The sequence below is a fragment of the Pyrgilauda ruficollis genome, unplaced genomic scaffold, assembly GCF_017590135.1.
Source record: "Pyrgilauda ruficollis isolate IOZ18807 unplaced genomic scaffold, ASM1759013v1 scaffold15, whole genome shotgun sequence".
NCBI lineage: Eukaryota > Metazoa > Chordata > Aves > Passeriformes > Passeridae > Pyrgilauda > Pyrgilauda ruficollis.
The window spans coordinates 5,665,283-5,690,671 of NW_024513654.1; the positions used below are offsets into that span (position 1 = coordinate 5,665,283).

Genomic DNA, 25,389 nt, shown 5'->3' on the forward strand with positions numbered 1-25,389 from the left:
TTGCTTCTCATTGGCAAGCAGCACTTTGCCCTTGGGTTTGTATAGGTGTATCTATATATGTGAGCAGTAGGAACTCGGGCAGCCACCCAGCCCCTCTGGAGAGACCAAAGCAGGGCTTGGGCCAGAGGTATGTAGTCAAAGGGGGAGGATTGGGGTGGAGAAGTGGATAGTGGAGGACGACATTGCTGTAGCTCCACTTCCAGCTGTGAGTATCTAAGTGCGCTTCTGAATGCTCCAGTGCAGCTCCCCTGGGGCCTCCACATGGATATTGTAACAGAAACAGTGCTTAGTGCTTCCTGTTCTTCTGCTTCTCTTCTCAATTTAACTTCACATGCTGCTGAACAGATCTTTTAAGTTCCTTATCCCCTTCTTTGGGAGATAGGGTATTATAGCCAGAAAATAGCACATTCAGGTTTTGTGTAGCCAAGTTTAGGCTGGGGCTCCAGGGAGATGCTCTGTTGGAGCACGGCTGGATTCCCACAGGCCTAACCTGGAGCATGAGCCCTGAATGCAAAATTCTCTCTGAAGATGTTGCTTCTTTGTGAAGCTGAACCCCCTGAGCACTTGCCTTGCCTGAGGTGACCCAGCAGTGACTTAGAAAGGTTTTCTGTGCAGGGCAGTGTTCCCTGGAGCTGGAGGATGTGCCACTCACCAGCTCAGCTGCAAAGCAGCAGCTTAATGCCACCCTGCTCTGGTGGAGGGAAAGCTCAGGGGGGTGGGAGCACACACTGCAGCACTTGTGCACATTTGGTTATGAATTCTAGGCATGACAGCTGGTGCTTTCAAAACAAACCTCTGCTTTTTAAAAAGTGTTTATTTGCATATGCTAAATGTCAGCTTGTTACAGGCTCACTGTAGTTCTTACTGAATGGACCTTGTGCTGGGCACTGATGTACAGTACTAGGATAACCTATTTCCTGAAGGGAGACTGGTTTTGCTGGAGGGAGTTAGAGCAGAAACTCTGGAATGATGTGTGGCTTGCTTTGTGTGAACCTAGTGTATCAAATCCTTTGTAGTTGTTTGAGTTTGCTATGAAAGCATAGCCCATGCTGTTCCAGATCTTTCTCTTGTTCAAATTACAACCTGACTTTTACGGTTTCTTGCAGGCCAGCCCTCCAGATCTCTATATTGAAAGATTTAACGTAGCTCTTGGACAGTATATGGGAGCATTGCAGAGCATTGTGCCTCTTTTCATATATATGGTAAGTTTTAGAAAATTCTTTTCAAATAAATATGTCCATATATAAGATGGTGACTGAAAATGAAAAGAATAAAATCCAGCTATAATGATTTCTGACATGTAAAACTAATGATTCATGCCTAGTTTTGGTGCTTGCCTAAAAATACAGATCAAATTGTATGGGGAGAGGAAGGGGAAACCATGTTTTTTACAAGCAGAGTTTTGCAGTTGGTTTCTGCCCTAATACTTCTTTCCTGGGAGTGGGGAGAATAGTTTTGGTTTTAAAGGGGAAAAAGCCATCTCAAATAGTTCATTATTCATAACTTTTTGTACAGAGATCATTTATTGACTTGTTAAATTTTGGCTTCGTCGTTTGGTCAGGTTGTGGAGATGATTATTTTTTGCTTTCAAATAGTACACATTCAGAAAAGACAGGAAGAAGTGTGGCTTGGAAATGTCGTCATCATTTGATAAAGCAATTCAAAGTGTTGGATGGATGAAGCCAAAATAATATTCATAGCACTGTCAGGTGTACTTGGACTGGTTCAGAAACCAATAATTTGCATCCTTTTTGTTAAAGTTTTATTGCCTTTTTTTTGTGGTAATGAATAACTGAAGCTTGAAATTTGTCCTTCTCCCAGAACCTGTCCTTGTTTTGACATCACTTAGAAATGAAAAAAAGAAAAAAAATAGATTAAATAAACCTCAAACTCTTCAAAGTTTTTCTCATTAGTAATTCCACAGAGTTTGGGAAGCAGCAGCCTTTAGGAGGCTCTCCTGTGTCTCGGTGAATTTAGGTAACTTGCTACAGTATTTTGGCATTGTGTTGCCATACAGATTTGTGGCATTAAAAGAGGAACTTGGCTTTCTTGAACCTGATGTCTTCTAATCTGCTCTTTTATCTGGTTCTGTTACCTGTCAGTTCCTCTTGCTGCCAAAAGCAGTGCTGACTTGGCTCAGCTGTACAGCTGGTTTGTAAGACCAATGGCAAATTAGCTGTCATACTTTTTCACTGAAATAATTTCAGTGTTGTGCATGATGTGGGAAATATATCTAGAGAAGTCAGGGTGAAAAATGTGTTTTTTAGTTTTTCCAGTGTGCATTTGGAAGTACTTTTATGTACAGGTACTCTTACAATCTTACACTGTACTGTCTAACCAAGTTTTCTCATACAGCAACGACAGTTTCCTCTCTTTGGTCCAAAAGTACAATTGAATAACAACTGCAAGAGGTGAAAGCCTAATTACAGTCTAAATTACAGCTTTGCAGTTCCTTTGATAGATACTTTTCAAAGCCTTTTGAAGTGGACCAAGTTGTTAAACTCTGCCGTTATGACAGAGGTGAGGAGAGACTTTCGGTTTCTGTGATTGCTTTAATCAGGGGTTTCCAAGGCTGTTGAGTTGCTCTTGAGGACTTTGTTCTGAAAGGACAATTATATTGCTGCTTAGGAAAACTTTTAATATACATTTAAACATTTCTAGAATATATGAAGCTGAGGAAAAACTAAAACTTTTATGTAGAACTGGAATATGGCATAATACTTTGTCTTAGTCCTGTGTGTCCTAAAAGCAGCAGCAGCACTTGTCTTTCCTGATACATACCAAAGCAGGAAAGGTGATTTCTTACCTTGGGTGATAAAGGGGTGTTTCCAAGCTTATCAGGAGGGGACTGACCTTGCAACTGAGGGACTTTTCTTCTTCCTTCTTTTGCTGGGAGCACTTGGTTTTTTCACATGGTGATGGATTTTTTCAGTCTTAGGCTGCTGCAGCAGATTTGTCAGAAAAGCACAGAGACCAAATGACCCTCTGAGATTCTGTGGGTTTGGGCTCCTTCAGAAGTTCAGGGATGTAATTGAAGGTGAAGCAAATTAAACTGGAAGTCAGCTTCATACACAGTGCTTTGTTCCTTGCAGAAAACTGTTGCAGATTTAAATGAGATTATTCTAGGTGCTTACAGGTTGTACATATCACAATGTGCTACACACATGAATGAAAAAATATTTCTACTTGAATAAAAAATAAAATTTAGATCATATATTTTTCTTACAGAATCTCAGTTTTTCATTTTACTTTGAGATACAGCTGCAAATCTGTTATTTTATCATGTTATATGAGCCTGACATTTGTGAGCACTGTGGTTTTGGGATAGTTAAAATACTTTCACTGCCTCCAAAATATTGTTAATCCATACTGAGTGGTGTTGCATTTTGTTGCTTATCAGCTAGAGGGCATTTTGTGTGAGTTTGTATACACAAATATATGTGAGTATGATGTGATAAGCACACCTATATACTGTGTTTTCTTCTTTCAAGTACTTATTGATCTCCTCTTAACTGAGTTTTATAAGATTTGCCAGATTGCTTTGTCATAAGGTGTTTTGTAGAATTAATGTTTGTACCTGACTTTCTCAGTTACTCACATCTGCTTACCTTTTATGTGTCAGTTAGACCTTTATGTGACTTGAGACATTTTTCAAGAAATACTGACACATCATTGGTAGTGACAAGTTATACAGAAAATCTTCCTGATTTACCCCTGACAAGAATGGGGGAGGTGACAGCTCTTCTCTCTCCTTCCAGTGGGTTGGAAATGAAGTACTTCAGTTAGATGTTTTTTCACTGTCTGTTTAAGCTCACAAAAGTGGAACATCTTTTTTGAAAGGTGTTTCCAAGTAAGCAAATGGGAAGAGTATTTTACATTTCTTCTGTGTTTGTACTGTCTTGGAACTGCTGTGTTGGTGGGGTTTTTTGTTGCTTTTCTAGTAATGAAATTATTAGAATTAAAAGTTTAGGCTTTCCAGCCCCTGAGCAAAACGAAACATCGTAATTTGCACATCTTGTGCAAACTGGTTTAGGAAAATGTTCTGGTGAAAGGCTGTAGTGTGGTGTGCAGCTTAACATTTGAAGTGTATCTTTAGTTGCTGTGGTTTCTGTTGCAATGGCAATTCACTATTGACCAAAAGCATTACTGATAAGTGAGTCTGTTTCTAATTAGGATATTCTGTCTGCAGAGCCTTTCCCTCAATCTCTGTTCACAGGCCCAGGTGAGGGGAAACAATTGAGTCCTAGTCCTTGATAAACCTCTACAGGCAGGATAAATTCAGGGTATCAGAGGGAACCACCAGCAGAAAGTTTTGTAAATTTAATAAAAAAATCATTTTAAGGCTGTTGTCCAGCACTGCAACAAACTTAAATTACAATAAGGGCATGTATTCAGCCCTCAGATTGCCTTTGTTCTACCAGGCAATCTTTATTAAAGGTAAATAACTGCTGGTGAATGTTCTCTCACAGGTTTAAGAGGTTTCTGTCTGGACAGATTTTTACGGTGTGTTTGTAGTTCTGGTAATGGCTGAGGTAATGGGTTTCACACAAAAACATAAAGATTGCTCTGTGTTCTGAGATTTTGTTCTGGTTTTGTTAAATGCTTTAGTGAATAGGAGAAAAACTTGATTTAAAAACATAGAAAAACCTTTCTCCCTTAAGATATCCCTTCTTCTAGTAAATATCTCAGATAAGTTCTCTTGTGGATTATTTTTGAATTGATTTTCTGTTAGATTGTCTGTTTAACTCTTTTACACCATTTGTCTAAATCAGTTAATTCAGCTGTTCAACTTCCAAGTTAACTTTTTCATGGTAGGAGATTTATCTTGAAGCAAATTTTTCTCCCCAGCTTTTAAAACACCTCTATGAATAAGACACACAAAAGAAATCTTGCTATTAATTGTAACAGAATTTTGCTATTAATTGCAGGAAATGGGGCATTGATACCAAATAGTACATTAGGTGTTGGGGCCCTTGAGGAACTCATGAATAGAATTATCTTTGAATTTCCTTCAAAGAAATGAATTCTTTATTAGTGCTGAATCGGTCAAAGTAATGGAATCCTAAAAATTTTAATATAGTTCACTTTTGTGTAGATTTGTATGTATCACTTATTTCAACAGCTGATTCATTCTGAGTAGCTATCCTCTGAGATTTTCAGTGAACCACAGAAGTGGATAGTTGTGCTGATGTTTTATTATTACAACTCATCTATTTTAATGGTTAGTCATTAAAAAAAATTCTTTTGTTGCAAACATGATGTCCAGTTGTATTTTGGTGTTAAGAGAATTTACAAAATGTCTAAGAATTCTAAAATGAAGTGTTTTGAATACAAGCTCTCCAGTCTGGATCAGTATGGAAGTATAGCTGTACTTATAGCTGTTTTCTGTATCTGTAGATACAGAAAACAAAATACATGTGTATGGCTGTATGTAAGTAGGTTTGTCACCCACGTTTTTTTGTTGTACAGGAATGTTCTATTTAGTTTAAATGCAGTCACCAAGGAAACACTTTACCGGTGAAATATTCTACAGCTTTATTATTCTGAACTGTTTTCATTCAGGGAGAAATAATAGGTTGACTTTATTTTCTATTATGAGAAACAAACTTGAAAACTTCTGTTTTATTTTCCAGAATAAATTTTACATAGAAACCAAGTTAAACAGAGACTTAAAAGATGACCTTATAAAGCTGTTTACGGAACATGTTGCAGAAAAGCACATTTACAACCTAATGCGTAAGTAAAGCTGTTGAATTTTTCTTATGGTGGAAGCCTGGAGAGCCACAGTGCTTTCAGGTACTGTGGAGATCCACAGCAAATAGGGATAAAATGCCAAATATTAGTGAACTTCAATACAAATTCCTTTGGGGCATGAGGAAATGTGACACACTTCAGCTTATTTACTTCAGAAATCTGACTTTGTATGAAGTAATGTTTTGCTTGAGATCTGGGAGATCCAATATTTATTTTCCTTTGTGACTTGTGATTATGGCAGAATGAGTGTTTTATTGTTCTGTTGTTTATGCTGCTACTTTTCAACATCATTATCAAAATATTGACAGGTGGCATTAAGAAGGTGGTGTGGTCAAAGAACTGTGCTACCTCTGGGGTTGTTGTCACGATGTGCTCGAGTACTGCTGTGGGTGGTGAGCTGCAGAACGCTGCCAGCAGTTTCTCTCTTAGGTTAATGTGTTAATGCAAACACAGTGTGCTGCAAGTGATAGCCACAGGAGCACTGAAGGGGAAGTGTGACTCCTGTGGTGAGCCACAGTGTTTGTGTGAAACCTGCCACCCCTGGGAGGGTTTGTGTGAGCACAGGGAGCTGCTGCTGGCCTGCTTGGCCCCTCAGAAGGGCAGCTGGCAAAGCACCGGAGCACTGGGAGTGGAGTTCACTGCTCATTTGTCCTTGCTTGGGTAGCAGTGCTCTGCTCTTTCCAGGCAAGGGCTGGGGGAAAGGAGCTTTGCTCTTGTTTCAGGCTCACTGAGAGGTGACTTCCTGGGAGAGGGGTGGGTGACCAGGGTGGCTACAAGGTCAGGGAGCGTGCACCCTACAGGGATGGGCGATCATCTGACTGATGAAGTCTTGTTCTTGCCATCCTGAAAAGTGACACTAGGAGCCAATCACATCACCTTAAAAATAGCAGAACAATGAGAAATGCCCAGCCATGGGCCTGATGTTTTATTTTGTGCTAAAGAGAATTACTGGTATGAAACATAAGATGATTGCTGCAACAAGGTAATGGAAAATTTGGCTGATAATTGCCTTAAAATGTTTGTATTTTTCAGGCAAAGAATTTTTTTTTTCCAGTAGCAAGGCAAAGGTGTAACAGTGGATAAACCTCTGACAAAGGTGATGTCAGATGTGTTGTTGCTAAGTGATTAACTTTCTGCAGTGATAATAGCAGAATCAAATAGAAATTGCAGGTGAACTGTTGAAAGGAAAAGACCTGTGGTGTTGTGTGTGTGGAATCAGAAATACTTTCCCCCAGCTCTGTTAAATGCAGAAGTTAAATGAAAAAAAAAAAAGAAAAATAAAGGTAAGCTGTCTGTATTGCTGTATATGAAGTCTCTTGTTTAATGGGCAAGAGGTTCATTTCCTTGAGTTCATTTCAGTCTTACCATCAGTTTATTAAAGCTAAGTTATTTGGATTTTATCTCCCTCCTAAGTAAGATGATAAATACTGACAGGCATGAACTCATAATTGTGATCTGATTTAATTAAATCTTGGATAAGAGGATCTGGAAATTGAGTTAAATAAAATTTTAAATTTGCTAACAGGTTCTTTGGAAATAATTGAAGATTCATTGCACATGATGTAGTACTGCAGATGTGCTGAAAAACTTCTAGTATTGTATTTTTGTCTGCCTTTCTCAGCTGTTTTTTCTAGCTTCCTGAAATTCAAACCAAAATAGATGAGTAGTACCTTGCTTTTTGGAAATGTAAGGGCTCTGTGAAAATAGAATGCAAGTCAGTGTTTGTTACTTACTTTGCTTCTCAGTGTCAGCATGTAGTGCTCTTTGCTGATATTTGATACAGATTTGGTTCAGCAAAAACATGTTTATTGTGAGGGGAAAAAAGTACAGATGTGACTGGGGATACTTTGGAAATTAAAGTAAAGGAAGTTGTGATTGGTGTGGAGAAATGGAATCCTGGTGCTGTTTTTTAAAGAGATGCTGCAACTGCTACTTCAGTGAGAAGAAGCCTGCCTTCCCTCTGTTTGAAAATAAAATCAAATTACAAAATTGGTTTAATCCATTTGTGATCTAGACTTGGAGGGTCAGAGTAACATCTGCTCTCTCTCCTGAAATTTGTTGCTATGTTTGTACAAAGTGGGTTTTGTTTATGGTACCTTGTCATTCTCTCAGAGCCTGGAAGCTGGCATTTCGGTTTGAAGCTCTGTTCAGGAAGGACTGTAAGGTTCATTTGATTTTTGAAAAAATTCCTGTTCCTCTTCAGAAAGAGAAGGGGGAGAAGCCAGAAGAGCAGTGCAGCCCCCGGTCTCTTCCTTGGCATTTGAACTCACTCAGACTCTCCCAGGCTGAGTCCCCTCATTCCTGCTCTGGCTGCTGGGAGGCAAGAAGGTGCAAGATCAGCGCCTGTCTCTGCTGGGAGCACTTCTCTGAGCACTTGGTTGCAAAAATTTGAGTGATCAAGGTGTCAGTTCATTACTTGCAGAGGAAATATTGCCTGAGTGAGCGTTACTTTGGCAAATTTTTCCTGTACCAATTTGGTTCCATTTGGGGTTTGATACATGATTTAAAAAAAAAAAAAAAAAAAGCACTTGACTATCTGGATGACTTCTCATTAGTTAAAGTAAATCCATAATAAAAACTCACAATAACAGATCCATGAACACAGCTGTTTGTGAAACACTTTTACACTCACACATTTATCAAGTCAGTGCTCTTCAGATTAAAGTGGGTACATTTGAACTAAGTGACTATAACATTATTTTCTTTACAAAGCTAAAGCTGGCTCTTGCTGATAAGACTGCTGCATTCAATGGCTTGGGAGAAGTTGCTGTGTGCAGAACTGCTTAACTGAATGTAACAAGCAAAGATACAGCATCTTATTTACAGGCAGCTTCAGAAATGAGTGTGGAGGGGGAGAAGGTGCAGATAATATCCCCATGTCACTAGGGAAGGGGTGGTGGAGAATGTTGTTTTTGTTCCTGCTACAGTCCTGCATGAGGTGACTTGTAAGCAGAAAAACTCAGAAATAGATTTATTTTCTCCTTATTTTTTTTTTTTTTTTTGGTTGGAGGTGTATTAAAGTTCAATAGAAGGGCTGTTTATGTTGAAAAAGGTTTTTCCTTTATAAAAACAGGAAAGATATTTCCACTGCATTGCTGCTTTCTAAAAAGTACCAGAAAAGTTAACTCTAATGTTATCAGCTCTTTAACAATGAAATTGTCCAGCTTTTTGATTCAGCAGGTAGAAAGCAATGCAAAATTACAGAGAATGGATCTGTGTATATCTGTTGAAGGCTGATGAATGCAGCAGGGAGGATGTTACCTGGGCAGGGATTCTCCTGTTGCTGTGCAGTGCCTCAGTAGGGGTGTTTGTTGCTCTGTGGGCACCTAGCCCTATGTATTTAGCAGCTGTGTTTTGCTGTGCTGACCTCCCAAAGCCTGTTGATGTCAGTGAGGCAAGGGATGCTCCTCATCTCTTCAGCTGTGTGCCGCTTTGACAGAATGCCTTTCATTAATAAGTGCCATGTCCAGCTTTTGTTTGTGAATACAGAAGTCTGTTTGAGAGAAACAGTGCAAAAGTCTGAGAGAAGGACTGTGATTGATGCCAAGTTCATGGCCTGACTCTACAGCTACAACAGAGACCACAGGGTTTGTTTTGATGTGTGCTGGGTTTTTTATTCACTCCCCTTGCCTCACCCTTTGGCACAGATGGACAAGAAAAGATGGATTGAATTGACATTCACCCTGTTTGAGGTGGCATTTCTTCCCTCCCCCTCAATTTTGACATCTGTCTCAAACAGTTTGCACATGAGAAGCAACCTGATACTGCCTTGATGCACAAACTGCAGATAAAATGCCTGACAAGGGGAGAAAACACTCTCACGGTGTCTCAGCTTCTTGCAGGGAGCATTGTCCCCAGCCTTTCTGTATGCTGCTGACATTGATGGAGTTGTTCTTTGTGCTTCTCATTTCCTTGTCACATTTAATGACTGTTTCATAAGGAAAATGATCTTGTTCTTGAATGTCTGTCCTCAGTTGGTTTTGACAGCAGTGCCTGGAGCATCATTATAGGTTTGGTGCAGCAGAACCACGAGCTTTTATCTGAAAGGTTTGGGCACTGTAGGAAGAGCTGGGGTTTCATGGCATGGTTTAGGCCATGTCTGCATCAGTAAGTGGGGTGGTGTAAAGGGAGCAGATACGAAATGTCTCCCTGTTGGTGTTGAGGACCCAGTGCTGACCTTTCCCTGCTTTTTGGAGAATTTTATTTCCTCCTTGTTCATGTTTGCTCCTTTGGACAGAGTGCCAGGGAATAGCAGTTTGAGCACATCTGGTTTAATCCCACCCGAAAGGAATTAAAGTAATATGCTCCAAGACAGCTCTGTCATACCAACCAAGGAGCAGCAGTCTGGGGATGATCAGTGAATTTGCTTCAAAATCACATTTCTAATCTGAACTAAAGCTTTAATATAGAAACTGCCCTCAGGAGTTTGAAATCATTATTCTTTTTGGTTTGGGATTCAGGGTGGCTACTGTGATGACAGAAGCAATGTGTTGTAAAAATGTCTTTTTTGATTACTGAGGCCCTTTCCTTCTGCAATATATTGGATGTTACTCAGCCTCTAGACACTGCTTTACTTTCTCCTCAATCTCTGAAAAGTTAGTATGAGAAGAAAATCTGCACAACTCTACTCTGCCATGTTCATAAACTGTATTTCTTGCTTTTTAAGTTTTAGAATGACAAAAAAAAGGGGAGATTTCTTTAAAAAAGAAATATTAAAAAGGCAGGATGGCCTGTGGAGTGACTCTGTCCTTAGAATTAGCATATGTGTCAGGATAGGTAAAATAAAGTGAGGTTTCTTCCTCAGGACCTTAAAAATGAAGAAAGGTAGTGGAAGACTAGGAGAAAATACCAGTTAATACCAGTGGGTTTGTGCCAGACTAAACCAGGGTGATTTCTGTTAGAATTCCTCTGAAACTAAAAGCTAATGTACATTTTCCCCACATATAAAGGTGTTGAGGTTCCAACTTCTGACAGTAATTGATTTGGGGGGCAAGAGGGTTCTGTAGCATAAAAAGTCGTTGGTTTTTTTTTAGATCTAGGGAAGGCATGCAACTATTCTAAAGTTCTTCATTAAAAATAATTTTTAAAGAATTTTATGCATCTACAGGATTGTGAATTTCAGTGTTTAATTTCTAACTTTTTTTTATGTTGGCAAATAGTTTAATCACTTCAAGTTTCCAATTCTAACCTTCAGTGTTCTCCTTCCTTTTCTTCCAAATGTTGATGGACACAGATAACTGATAGTGAAAATCACCTGCAGTTTTGTTCCACTTCTTTTCCAGCCATGGGGAGTGTGCTGACATGCTGCTGTTCCAGGAAAGTCGACCATTCCTTCAAAACTCTTGTCACATGAATGTCACCCTTTTCTTAGACCTCAGCAGACACCTTTTCACTCTGCAGGACTAACTCAGAGAGCTTTTGTAGCTGTTAATGTTTTATACCCTCTGTGCTCTGTAGATCTGATGGAATAATCAATATTTACACGCTCAGCAGTTCAAGGGGGCCATCACTAATACTGGAGTCACAGATGTAATTTGACAGCTAAGGACCAAGTAATTGTGTTGTAACAATCCTGGAAGCAGTCTGGGTTGTTACCAAGTATTGTAGAACACATTCAAATTCTTTAAATAACAATCTACATGCAAATTTTGTCTCTGAACTAAACCTTTCAGGAAGGATCTCTAGGCCATTTTAAAAACTTGTGGCTATGTTTCTTATTTTCCTTGTTTCATGTTGATTGAGTTGCAGCACCTCAAATTAAGTTGGAAAATACAGTCTCAGTTAATGACCACTATGGTTAATCTAGCTCCTTGGCAAAGAAATAGGAATACCATTCCAATTTCAATAAGACCTCATAAAATTATAAATGTGAAAATACCACCCTATTTTCCAATTATACAAGTCCAAAAGCATATATCTCTACATTTATAGCTGTGTTTTTCATATTTATTATTTTTACAGCACTGAATATTTTCCATGTGTTTAAGACTCAGAATTTATTTTGTAGCATTTTTACTACGTACTTAATAAAGCTTTTGGTCTATGTAATGAATATTTTTAAAGTAAGCTGTGGCTTTATTAAATGCCTAGTGATAAATGCATAGTAATAACATTTTTTTATGTTTTTTTTTTCTGATCTACATTTTAATTCATTACAAACTTACACTGAATTTAAGTTGGTAAAAAGTTATTTTTAATTCTGTTTAAAGGAAGATAAAACCCCTGGATCATGAGGAGTTTGATATAACTGCAAAGGTGAGGGTTAAGCCAAAGAGAGAGTCAGTTTTCCTTCAAAAGGCTTTTGAAGTTGTAGATCAGTAATTAGCATGGAGAAACTGAAGAAGTGAAAAGGTAATACATGATCAAGCTTCATCAGACAATTTAATAATAAAACAGGCAGCAGGTAAAAAAACCCCAACCAACCAAAAATGCCAAATTTGTTGCCAAACAACAATAAAAAACAAACACAAAAACCTGACCAACAAAAAAAACACAACCCAAAACGGCAACAACAAAAACTTTCAGCTGCATTTTGGCTGCCAGCTGTGGCAATTCCCTCCCTGTTTAGTTGCTGTTGGCATTGGTGTTCAATCCAGTGCTTTGCATGGACTGAGATAAAGGAACCATCTCCAAGGTGCATGGGATTTTATCACAGTGAAGTGGAAAGGTTTGTGTGGTCAGATGGACCCTGAACAATTTGGCTGAGGCAAAGGTAATTTATCCTACTACAGATTTGGCTCCATGGGATCTGCAGATCTTCCCAAGAAGGCGGAAATGCTGTGCATTTATGTGAGGGCTCAATTCCCTGGAAGTATTGAAGTTGTCACGCTGCACAATAATACAGACATTGCATACACAGTGGAATTAAGTCCTGACAAGCACAGTTTGTACAGCAGGACAAAGATCTCCAGCATCTGTTTATGTTCAGCAATGGGTTCTGCTGCTGTTGGAGGCTGGACAGCACAGCTGACTAATGCCTTGGTGTGAAAGCTGTTGGGGTTGCTTTTAGTGGGAATATGATTTCTAATTTTTTTTAAGGTGCTTTGTTGAGTAGTTACAACTTTGAACACATCTGCCTAAGTCATACTTAGGAATGATTTGTTAAAATAGCTTACTTAGAAATTCTGTTAAATTACTACAGAGGGAGGAAAAAACCCCTTGTTGCAAAAGTCTCACTGTTCTGCCAGAAAAGTTACATTTTCAGCAAGTAAAATAAATCAATTTTCAAGGGAATGTTGAAGGGTAGAAAAAGCTTTTTAGAACAGCTAAACTCTAGTTTCTGCAAGTCAGTCTTGAGTTATGAATTAGTGAATTTCAACTTGAGATATCATCTGTTACTCCCGGAATTACTGGGCTCCTGGGTCTTGCCCCAAGTGCCTCACTGTAATTAAGAAGTGGCTTAAATGTTCATCAAGGGCTGTGGTTCTCCAGTGCTGCTGTGCAGTATTGGGATAACTTGGTTACTGCAGAGTACCTGAAGTGTTGCAGGTTCACACCTCACCTACTCCAATACTGTTCGTTCACTGTTTCTCAAGAATCCTTGAGGCCATTTGGGTATTGTGTTCAAGAATATTTCGAAGTATTTTATATCTTTCTGCATTTAATACTTTTCATCATGGGAATCTGCACTTCTCTTCTTTGATTCTGCCAGGAGTTATTTTCCAGAGTCTTTCCAGTTTAATTAACTTGTTTGCCTGTTAGTTACTCAGTCTGTAGAATGTGGTGTTAATTTGTGAGCACTGTGGAGGTGGTCAGATGGTATCATGGTGCCGTTACCACCCTCATTCAGCTGAGGTTCAGCTTTATTTTGCCTCTCCCTCCTCTCTCTTTGTAAATGCTGCAGGTGTAGTTCTGGGGGTGGGTAGAAGGAGTCTGTGCAATTTGTTGTAGACTCTGACTAATTATTCTAATAAAGTAAGAGTCAAAGCCTTAGTATTTGTTAGTCTTTTGTAAGATTGTAAAATAACAACAGAGGTAATTTCAGCATGTCTGGCAGAGCTGTTTGTATTCCTTGAGTGAGCCTCTCCAGAAGTAATACAGGATTGAATTAATGTCTAAGTTTGTTTCATTGCAAAACTGAAGATTAATTCATGTGCAAAGAAGTTTTACATCTTTGCACCTTAGTTTACAACTTCATCTTTAAAATTTACATTGAGATATTTTGCTTCTATCCAGAGAGGAGTCTTGTTTGCTCTGATGGAAATCATTCTGAAAACAGAAATCCTACAGCAGTGCCATTCATTTTTTGAGGCTTGGTGTCCAGCTTTTGGACAAGCTGGGTTAGTTCATACTGCATTGCTTATTGAACGGGATATTCTTTAATTTTCTTTATTGAGAATCAGGAAATATATGCTATTACTTTGTTATCTTGTTGAACATAATACTGTCATGCTTGTATTTATTGACTGTAAGTCGGGAGTGAGTGATTTAAATCTGCATTTTAGCAGGTGTTGTGTGCATTTGCAGAAAGCAAGATAAGAAATGTTAATTTCTAAAGCTGCAATAAAGTAATCAAGATTTTTTGGTTTAAATAATTTATTTTGCGTAATTTAATGTCTACATATGAAGAGCAAATTCACAGTTCTTTGGGTACTTTGCAAATCTGTTGGTGATGCTTAGGCTGAAGTGGCCACAGTCTAATTAAAGATATAAATATTTGTATATGCACACACATTGTTTGGATTGTGCATTACTGTCACATAAAGCACTATGCCCATTTCAATTCTGTGATTTCCAACTTTCTTGGCTGCCAAGAGGCTGTTTGACAAACGTTTAGGAAAGGGGCTGTAAATATGTCATTACAGAACAAATCACAGGCTCTCATACCCTCAAGGCTTCAGCTGAAATGAGCAAGCACTTTTAAGATGGCTCTTTGTAAAACAATTCATTCATAACAGTTAAATATAACAACTTTGATTACTTGAAGGTTAAAAAAAGTACTTTGTTTTCATTTCCCTATGACATAAGCCACTTAAATAGTTTCAGAAAGAGAAGAAAAAACAGGCTACTCAAGATTTTTCTTTCTATTTAAAGTATTCTAGTGGCAGATGCTGAAGCCAGAACTGGAGATGCTCTGAAGCTTAAAAAGCAGAGATTCTCCAATGTAAGCCCAAGAGACATTTTCCTTGGGTAGAATTGTAAGAGTAATTTCTCCTCCTGTGGTGGGCAGAGAAAGGTGCTCAACTGCTTGATAGAGAAATAAAAATCAAGATGTAGCAGTTGGTTTACACGTTTCTTAATTTCTTTCTTTTGTGTGTGTGTGTTTCTGTGATTCAGATTATGTACAAAGCTTATGTAAATACAAATAAGGATAAAAACCTGTACATCACAACATAAACAGTAAATGTGCTTTTGGCAGGTTTTTCCTCAAGAGGAAGGTGCAATTATTAACTTGTGTTTAAAAGAACAACTTTTCTTTTTGGAAGTTTACAATTTTTGCACTATAAATGCATAGACTTTCAATCCATCTTAGTTTTATGTGCAAGATCCTAAATGCTGTAAAGGATTTGTGGATCTTCAGGTGTTTGACACACTTGGTATGAGTTTGCTTCAGTTCTGTGTGTGAATACTTAAAGCCATCACCTGCTTGGTTTTACTGAACCTCTGCTAACCTCCAATGAATGAAAAAGAAGTTATAACACATTTTCACTATACATAATTTGAGTAGGATACTTCTATCTAAAGGTGATGTTTTATTACTCTTGAGAGTAAGTTGAAATCAGATATGTGGCTGGTTTTTTTGTGAGGACACCAGGTGCCAAAAAAAGCACAATTACTGTGGTTTTTTGATTAAGAAAATCTATGTATAAGAGCCTGTTTTTCTTGGTTGGACAAGTTGCTGATTGTGTTAATTTTGTTTCAGCTTTACTTTTGGAAGCTCAGTCAACACCGTTTCAAATAACTCCTTCAACCATGGCAAATATTGTGAAAGGCCTGTATACACTACGACCAGGTAAAAAGGAAAAATGTTCGTACTGATCTCATCTTGTGATTGTCATTTGTTTGCCAAAATGTGTGTGCTTTCTAACTAATGCACAGTTAACAATCAGAGTGTGTTGTTTCATAATGCTCAGTTCCACCACCGTGGTTCTTGTTGTCTGTCTGTCACCTGGGCAAGGTACCATGTGAGTACCAAATACTTTTAAAAAAATCAACCCAGCCCTCTGTTCTGGAGAAGGGAAGATCCATTGCTTCTCTGTAGAAATAAGGAAAGAAGGATGGTAATGGATCAGTCATGGGAATTCAGAAGTATTGAAATGGTGAAAGTTGTATTGAGAGTCACTCTTCAAGCAATCAGATATTTGGAATGAGGTGAATGATTGACTGTTTCTTGTATGAAGCATTGTTTTGTTGTTATTATTTCATGGAAGAGCTTAATTTAACTTGTGAATACATTGTGACATCTTATGCTACAACAGTTATATTGAAAGGAAAATGGTGTTGCAGATTTCAGTCAGTTTTATACAAGAATCTTCCAAGTTTTGGAGAACTGAGGAGGGCCTTACCCTGTATTTGAGAAGTTTTTAGAAACAGGAAGTGTTCACAATGTCCATAAATAAATGGTACCTGTTTCCCTTCCTTTTACAGTACTGACAGTTTCTTACTGTGCATGCTTGAGAGGATTGTTCCTGAGCTTCAGTCTATTTTTGCAGTCCCTATTTATGGAAATAGAAATGAGAATGGGAATCCTTTACAAAAAGCTGTAGTGCAATATTTAGCATGTGTACAAATATAGTGGACTCTACAGTACAAAATGCACTTTCTTTAAGCAAAGATTATTTTTACGTAAGCAAAATTAACATACTTCCATCATCAATTTTAAGGCAGTGCTAATTTCAGTTTTAGAAAGTGTTCAGAACCAAAGATAGGAAGGGTATATACATAAGTATAAAAGTATTACACTTTTAAAAGCAATTCAGGGTGGTTGGTCTTTGACCAGACTTCATATTCTGTGTGAAGGAATTGTGATTTCACAGTGTTCCATTTCAGATGATCCCTGTCTTGCTGTCCACAGCACAGCAGACGCTGCTTTGGGTTGGTACCATGGGACTAACCAGATTTTGGGTAATTGAAGAGCCCAGGATAGACTTCTTGGAGTAAAAGGCTGTTCTTTGGTGATCCTGGTTCTTGAGGATCAATTCTGAATCAGTCAGAGCAAGGGTTCCTGTGAGGCAGTGCTGCTCACTTTCCCATGGAATTGCTCCATTGGGTGTATGGTGGGGCTGGTGGGAAGGTGACTGGGGAGGGGGAGCAGAAGGTGGGGCCAGGGGAAGGTGCTGTGGGATTAGAGGAGCCTGTGGGTGTCTGAGTGCTCTGGCTGGTGGCCAGGGGTTTCCTCTTCTCATTCCCTTCATTTCCTCTTCAGGTTGGAAATTCCTAACAGCTGTCACAGTTCCAAACTCTCTTTTAATCCCAGCTCAGTACTGGGGCCAGTCCTTTTTAAAGTCTCTATCGCTGCTATGGATGAGGGGGTCGAGTGCTCCTTCAGTCAGTTTGCTGGACTTTGGGAATTGTGTAAAAACTTGTGATGTTCCTCAGTGAATTTAAAAATGTCCATTTTTTCTAAGTAAAGATCAAATTTCAGGTAACTCCTACAGCCTGTGGAAAGTCTGGCTGCAGAAATAGTTGAAGGCTATTTATTTTTCTCAGGACTTGCTATACAGTTGCTGTAAACCCAATTTTCATCCCTTGCTTAGCCTTAAAGCCTTAAAGCAACTTCAAGGTAAATTGTCTTGCTCCTGTAAAACAGTGTTCAGTGTAGTGAAATTAAATCACATTTCTGTCCTGAAGCTGAACTAGTACAGGTTAGACATATATTATGAACATTAGAAAGTGTTTGTCTAAGCTTTGGAAGATCAGTGAGAGGAGTGCATGAATTCCTTTGAGCTGGGGATGGAGGACTAGGTTTGTATGATACTACTGTGCTTTTTAGAAATAAGGCTCAGGAGAGAGAAGAGTACATTTTGGGGATAGATTTCCTGGATTACAGCGTTACAATCATTATCTAATTATCCAAGTGAGTTTGCTGATCATCAGTTGCCTTTCCTTAGGAGTGTCCAGAGACTCAGCAGGTCCTGTGAGACGCAGTAAGAACTGAATTTCAATTTGATGGTGAGGTTGAGAAAAATAGTAATTCTTCTATCTACATGTAAACATCTGATTTCAACAGTCTCATTATTTGTTCTGCTTTAACGCATGGTTTCTGTGGATTTGGGGGTTTTTCTTTTTCCTTTTTTTAAATTCAGGATCCTAATATGTATTCAAAATAAAGTTACATTTGTCAAACAGTAAAAATGTCACAAAATATCTCTTCCATGTATTTTCTTACTGCTTTCTCTCTTCTTACAGAATGGGTACAGATGGCACCAGCTTTATTTTCTAAATTCATCCCAAATATTCTACCCCCTGCTGTGGAATCTGAGCTTCAGGAATATGCTGCTCAAGACCAGAAACTTCAAAGAGAGCTTATTCAGAATGGATTTGCTAGGTAATAATTGTTAATCTTTAGTAGTGATTGTGCAGGACAGTGCTGAAATGATAAAAATGGATACACCTAAAAATACTGAAGAAATAATTTAAGAGTTAATGCAGAACCTTCACAATTCAGTATGTGAAATAAGGCCTTATTTTCAGTGTCTTTTGAGCACTAACAGCCCTGCAGAGGTACCTAATAAGGAGATGATTGTAAGGCTTGAGATTTTTTGATCAGGTTGCTTGCAGTTCATGCATCCCTGGGTTTTGGTAGTGCTTCTACTGCATAATCATGGTTCTGTTCAACTTCAGCCTTTACTTTAGCTGTTTATTTTCTATAAGCTCTCTTTTATTCATGGTGCTTCTGGAAATGTCAGTTTTCCCTTAATTCACTTTCAGAATTATTTATACAGGCAAGGTGTTTATTTTAAATAAACATTTCCCATCTGAACATTGAATTGGGGAGGGGGGAAAGGGGGAGGAACAAACAGTAAAAGACACAGCAGAAAATGTTCATACTGTAAATTGTTCCCTCTGGGCAGTGCCTGTTGCTCTGTGCTCTTCTATTTTTCTTCCCAGACAAAGGCACAGCACTTCTCACCATTTCTGCAGTACTCTCACAATATAAGATCAGACTGGGGAAGCCTTGTGCTCTACTCCCAAGAGGTTCATTTGTTCATAAAGAGAAAATATCTTTATTTTTCCTGTTACCTGTGCAATGCTGAGAGTCTGGCCCTGTAGTTTGAACATCCACTAAATGTGGGTATGTTTAGTGCTGGGTGTATTTCTGGATTTCATACGTCAAGGTTTTCCTCAAAGGTCATCTCTCTCTTCACAGCTTGGTAAACTATTGGCCTGCAGAGCTGTACCATTGACCCAAATGCAAATGATGTGGTGTAGACTCTTTCCTTGTAAAGGCTGGCTGTTGAGGAAAATAATTTTTTGAGAGATAAGCATAAAAATAAAACCATCAGACCCTGGGCTGAGAAAAACAGTGCATTTGGCCCAAGAAATAAAAGTGTGAGACTCTGTAACTGAGTAGGCATGTAATGCTGACAAAAGAATGTAATGTACAGAACAAAACAGAAAAGGGAACAATTTGGTGTTGTCAAACTTTCAGTCTTACTAATGCTGTAGGTGGCTGATAATAGTTCTGCCTACAAGTGCATTTCACCAGTTTCACACTGCTTAGAGAACTAAACGTGACATTTGGAGTACTAACAGTCTATATCCACAAAACCAAGTGGTTTTTTGAAATGCATTTTGCCTTGTAATGGTCAGTGTCCTTTACTGCCCTTCCCAGCCTTTCCTGCAGTCTCTCATCCTTACAGAACCAGCCAAAAAACTTCACAGCCAAGTCTCTCATTTTCAGGTAACTAAAGAAAAACATTTTTCAAACCAGTTGGTTTTGTGGATACAGACTGTTAGTACTTGAAATGTCACGTTTAGTTCTCTAAGCAGTGTGAAACTGGCAAAATGCACTTGTAAGCAGAACTATTATCAGCCACCTACAGAATTAGTAAGATTGAAAGCAATAACCATGAGGAACACAGCACAGTGAGGTGTATTCAGCAGTAATTGCATATCAGCTTATAGTTGAAGAACAACAGCTTATCAACACCATTAAGTGCTAAAATCTTCTGCTTAAAGAGCAAGTGTTGTCAGCTCAAACTTGCTTAGAGTCTGTAAGATTCAGGAGCATCTTTTCAGACTGACAGATGCAGAGTTTTTTCACATGGTTCTATAAAGTTTGGCTGAGGAGCTCAAAGCGAGGAGAACAATTTTATGCACATTTTAAGCTCCAACTGCATATGAACATTTTTTCCTCATCTCCATTTTGTAAAAAAATTATTCTGTGAGATCGAGCCTACTGTCTATAGCAAAAGGATGAGCTAATTAAATCTATGAAATATAGCTTATACTTTCAGTAAATTGAGTAGTAGTATTACTATGTTTGCAATTTATTTTTGAATCTCTAGAAGCTGCTGATTGTGCTAAGGTGTTTCACTGTTACTGATGATCACAGGATGGTTGGGGTTGGTAGGAACTTTTGAAGGGCTGGAGGAGCAGGGACATCTTTAACTGAGGTTATCCTGAAAACACCTTTCTTTGCTTTCTCCCACAGAGGTGACCAGTCACGCAAGAGAGCTGGAGAAGAGTTAACTTACAGTAAGTACAGATCCAGCCCTGCCCTCCCAGCTTGGCCAGACAGGTCCTGCTGCACTTCTGGGTTCTCAGGGTGGGGAGAGGTGTCAGAGGCTGCGTCTCCACATGGAGCAGCTGTCTGCAATGTAACCTTTCCCATGCCAATAAATCATACAAACTGCTTGGACGTGGAGCCCTTGGGGAGTGGTATGTGTTCTGGTACTGGTATTAACTTCTGCTCGTTTTATGGCCCTCTTACCAACAAGTTTCCTCAAGTGCTTTCAGCTGAGTATGTTCACTTTATTCCCTGCCATGAAATGATGAGCTCTTTTTGTAGGCTGAAATGACTGAATGGACATTTGTGTGTGAATGTTTTGCAGACACTGCTGTGTTTTGGGGGATGTAATGTGGAAGTTTAACATGAGAGAATTTCTTAACTTTTTCTATAATTTCAGATGGCTCATCAGCTTGTGCAAGCTCCAGGGGATACAGATAGTAAATATACTGGATCAGCTTCTATTCCTAGCCAGAACAGACACTGGAGGAGCACAGGTGGTATCTGGAGCCTCCTTTTGCAACTGCTGATACTCAAGCTCTGACACAAACTATGCCTCAAAGAAGAATTTTGGACTTTCTTCTTTATATATTGAAATGTCAGTTGCTGCTACAGTTGGAAAGACTTTGAAAGACAAATTCCTTGGTCTGGTCTATCAGCAAGCTCTTCTTCTGTGACCTTTGTGAGGAATGCACCTTGAAAAACAATCCTTTCAAAGTGGGAATGGGCAGCCAAAATCAGCAGCTTCCAAAAGCATTAGAATGGAAGAATCCTTTTTGCACTCTTTTCTTAATATTAAGGACATTCTTAAAACTAGTTAACATGTCAGTGTATTAGATTTTAAACTTCAAGTTATTTTCTGGAGCTTCTACTTAAATGATAAGAATAAAGTTTCATTATTTTGCAGTATTTGTTTGTTAGTTTAAAACCTGTCACCTTTCAAGAGTTGGTCCCATATAAATGTATTTTCTGTCAGGGAGTTTTGAATTCCAGAATTTTCTTTTATCTCTTATTTTGTTACTTGGTATTTTGAAATTGGTTTTCCTATGTGTTTGTACTCTGTGCCTTCAGCTTGTGCACTTTGCGACTTTACAGACCATATTTTGTTACTGCAAAATGTGTTCTTGAGGAAAAACTTGATGTGAACAAACATGCTGCAAAGTTGCACTTTTCTCTTGCATTAATAGGAAGTGAAAATAAGGAGGGAGGAAGGAAAGTTGAACCTATCACCATCACTAATAGTGACTTGGAAGATTGTCCCCAGTTATTTTTCACGTGTTTTAAATGTTTAATGCAGGGACCAACTCTTGTAGAATCCCCCTCACTGATATTTCATTGGCCTCAAGAGTTGGACTGGGTGATCCTTGTCCCTTCCAGCTCAGACTATTCTGTGAGTCTATGATTCCATAATTGCAATAGATGAAGATGACAATTCCAGACTGTACAAAATAACCAGGATGTGGTTTATATTGTGCTCTGTAAAAACATTGTGGGCAAAACTCTCCAGTCTGGTAACTCTGCAGAGTGCATCTCCATCAGCACAAGATTTGCACTGGCCTGAGCAATGGTACCTGTCCAGCATCACTCTGTGGCTCCTGTGCCATTTCTCCTGCTGGAGGGATGTGATGGAGCTGTGACAGTGGATGTAGTCAGAATCAGGGATTTCAGGAGTGATGTCAGTTGTGCATGTGCCCATCTGCCTCCTGCCTCCAGTTTTGTGTCCTGGAGATCCAGCTGAGCCCATCTCCAGGGAATCTGGGCCTAGGGGCTAAGTCTGCTCTTGTGATGTGGGTTTTAATCAGCTCTGTGTGGCTAATGCAGCTCTTTCATGAGGGGAGAAACATACTTGAAAAAGCAGTTTGATTACAGGGTTTGGGGTTTTTTTCATTACTATGGATTTATTTTTTATCACCTTTAGTTATGAAGAGAAATAGGTTGGTAATATAAAAAAAAAATCTTTCTGAAGTGAAATAAAAATTTGTTCAGTTTTGTCTGGCACAACTCTTTTGCCTGTTTTAAAAAAGACATAATACCAACACAACTCCTTTCGTGCTTGTATGGGTTCATTACAAAATGCAAGAAAAAAAAGAAAAAATAGATGCGGCAGGGACAAAGTTTGTTTTTGTTTTGTATCCAGGCTTTATGTCAGAGGATTTAATTCCATCAGTGTCTCACCAGCCACTTTGGCAATGTGATTTGGTTGGAGATTGGGGAGGAAGAATGAGTTTGACACTGCTGGGATTGAGAGATTTTCCTATGATTTTCCTATGTCTTTCTTTGCATATTTGCAAAACCTGTTTAATTGTGAGGAAATGTTTCTTTTCCAAGTAAGACCTAATGCTTCAGTGTTTTGTGTTCAGTGTAGAACAATGCCAGCAATCTGAACTCATCCCCAGTGGTGTAAACCAAGCCTCTCTGAAAGGGATTTTCAGGTGTTGGTAGTGTCTGCTTCAACTTGCTACCAGCTACTTAAGTTGGAGCAGAATTAGATAAAATCAGGGGGTTTGAAAATTTTGTTGAAGTGTGCTGTGGAGAAGTTAATGAAGGCTAATAAGGAACAAAAAAATTTGCCATCCTCCAGGTTTTTAAAGTTTTGGCTTTAAACAAAAATAAAACCTCTGATAGTGTCTTTAGCTTTAAAAATCACTGTCTGCTGAAATGGCAATATTCTTGAGTTAAGAATAGATGCATTAACCTAATTTGGTTAAATTTGTTTACAACTTCATTACCATCCTGGTTCACACAGTACAGTAACCAAGCTCTGCCATCTCTGTCAAGTGGTCAGTTTTTCTCTAGTCTTAAAGTGGTTTTACTGGTTCAGGTTTGTAAATAACATGTAGTGCTTTTGCTTCATGTTTGAGGCAAGGGTTTAACATTCCTTTTCCATTGCATTATGTTTGGGACACAAACTCCTAGAGTGACAATTCCATCAAAAGGTAAAGCATTCCTGTCAGTGTGGTCCACTGTGTATGCACTGAGTAGGGCTTGGATGCTTCTGGTCCTGTTTAGCATTGTCACCACTGCCCCCATGCCTGAGGAATCTGTTTGTTAAGCACTGTATTATGTTGTAAATCTGGCATTACAATTCATGTATGTTTTGGCATTATTTACATAATGCTGAAATGTTGTTTATCTGTTGAAGACATTATCATTGTGACTGAGCATGGAACAGAATACAGGATACTATACTAAATTATTTTGTTTCTCTGTTAACTTGCATTTTACTTACAGTCAAACTAACTCAGCCAACTTGAGCATTGGTACTGTAAAACCAGAATTACCCAACAGCATGATTCTAACTTCAATATTTAATTTAACCAAATAACTTGTGGTGAATCTGTTGCATCTGTAGCTTACTCTGTTAAGCAGTGAAGTTGGTTATACAATGGGTGTCCTCTTTATGTTGCACTGGTTCTATAGCCAAGCTTGCTACATTAAAATATTTTTAGATTAATTTCATTTCTTTATTTGAGAAGTTGAAATATTTGAATTCAGCGTGCTGACTAATGGTTGACAGTTGTTGATACATGGTAAAGATGGTCTTTGGTACAAATGATGGGGTTGGGGGTCTATCCAAGTAAGTACCCAGCTCTTCTTCAGCTGCATCTCCTTCCTGCGGTTGTTGGGGAAATGTTTACAGATTAATGCATTGAAGAAGTTTTTTACTCCTGTCATTTGATAAAAATGCGATCAGCCAAACTCTTCCCTTTTAATTTGTCCCTGACATGACTATTTACTTTCTAAACATTACAAAAACCAAACAAAACCCCCAAGAACTACAAAGGGCGTGTTTTGAGTGACTGAAAAATGTTTCTCATGTACACTGTGACAACCCTAGTGAAAGGAGTATTCTGTAGAACTATGGAATAAAAAACAACCACTTGAATTTGACTCCTGTCATCAACCCAGCTCCAGCAGAGAGAAAACACAATAATTTGGTTTTATTTTGTTTTTTATTTTTGTGTGATGCCTTGACATGCACAAGGTGTCCGGAGGGCACTTAGTTCAGCTCACAGTGTGGACCTTTAGGGTCAGTTGACAGCAACCATCCTGGGATAAACAAGGATCTTTCTGGTAGCTTACAAACTTCAGGTATGGGTAATCATGGCAGGCATGAACCAGGTGTGGACTTACTCTGGCAGGTGTCATTCAGTAGTTACAAGCCATGGGAATTTACTTTGTAAATTTAGCACGCGTCAGTGTGATACTGGCCCAACAAGATCCTTTAATGTCCCTAATGCCTGTTAAAAGAAAAAGGCTGGAGAATCTAAATTTCACCCTTGTAGCACTGAAATAGAATGGCTTTGAATGGGGACCAGAGACACCTGTGAGGGGAAGTTGTGCCCTGTCTATCAGGAAGACAGAAAATCAGCATTACTGCCTGAGCAAAACAGGGCAAACTTGGTGATTTGGCCTCAGCTGAAAACTCCTTGATGAAGTGCTTTGTGCTTTGCTAGAGAGAGTGAGGGAAAGGATTAAACCAGTGTATCTTGATCTAACTGGAATGACTTGTTAAGGGGATTCCAAAATTCCATAGGCAATGAGGACTCAGAAATCCCTTCTGGCTGTCTCTGGAATGCTCCAGATACACTTGGTTAATGTTCATCTTTCTGAGCTTCTGCTATCTGACCTAATTAGCACAGAACAGGAATGTTGACTTGCCTAATGATGACAACAGAATGGATTTAGTAATGGCACTTATTGCCTCATTAGTATTGTTTTTCAATTAGTGTTCCTTATGAGAAACTGTTCCAGTTTCAGTGATGACCTGGGTCAGCACAGGATTCTGTTAGCAGTGTTTACACTGCTAATAATTTATTTGTTGTTACTCATGGTTTGCACCACTGGCCATTTATCAGCGAACTGGATGGCTTTGTGCAGAGATCAGTTCATGAATTAATATCTCAGGGTGGTTGGGAGGTGCTGCCTTGTGCATGAGGTGCATTGCCAGGATGAGAGCTCCT

At 38.8% G+C, this 25,389-nt stretch overlaps 1 protein-coding gene across 2 annotated transcripts in view; it reads left to right on the plus strand.

Moving 5' to 3' along the window:
* CACUL1 (CDK2 associated cullin domain 1) overlaps positions 1 to 24,311 on the plus strand; it is a 42,898-nt gene extending 18,587 nt beyond the window's left edge. Inside the window, exons 4-9 of one of the 2 annotated variants that reach the window (XM_041461208.1) lie at positions 1,107 to 1,202; positions 5,634 to 5,736; positions 15,617 to 15,706; positions 18,103 to 18,241; positions 20,351 to 20,394; positions 20,826 to 24,311. In XM_041461208.1, the coding sequence (XP_041317142.1) occupies positions 1,107 to 1,202; positions 5,634 to 5,736; positions 15,617 to 15,706; positions 18,103 to 18,241; positions 20,351 to 20,394; positions 20,826 to 20,866 (513 nt within the window). In that variant the 3' untranslated portion in view covers positions 20,867 to 24,311. The remainder of the gene's footprint in view (positions 1 to 1,106; positions 1,203 to 5,633; positions 5,737 to 15,616; positions 15,707 to 18,102; positions 18,242 to 20,350; positions 20,395 to 20,825) is intronic. The other variant, XM_041461209.1, reaches the window with a different exon arrangement.
* The last annotated feature ends 1,078 nt before the right edge of the window (positions 24,312 to 25,389 follow it).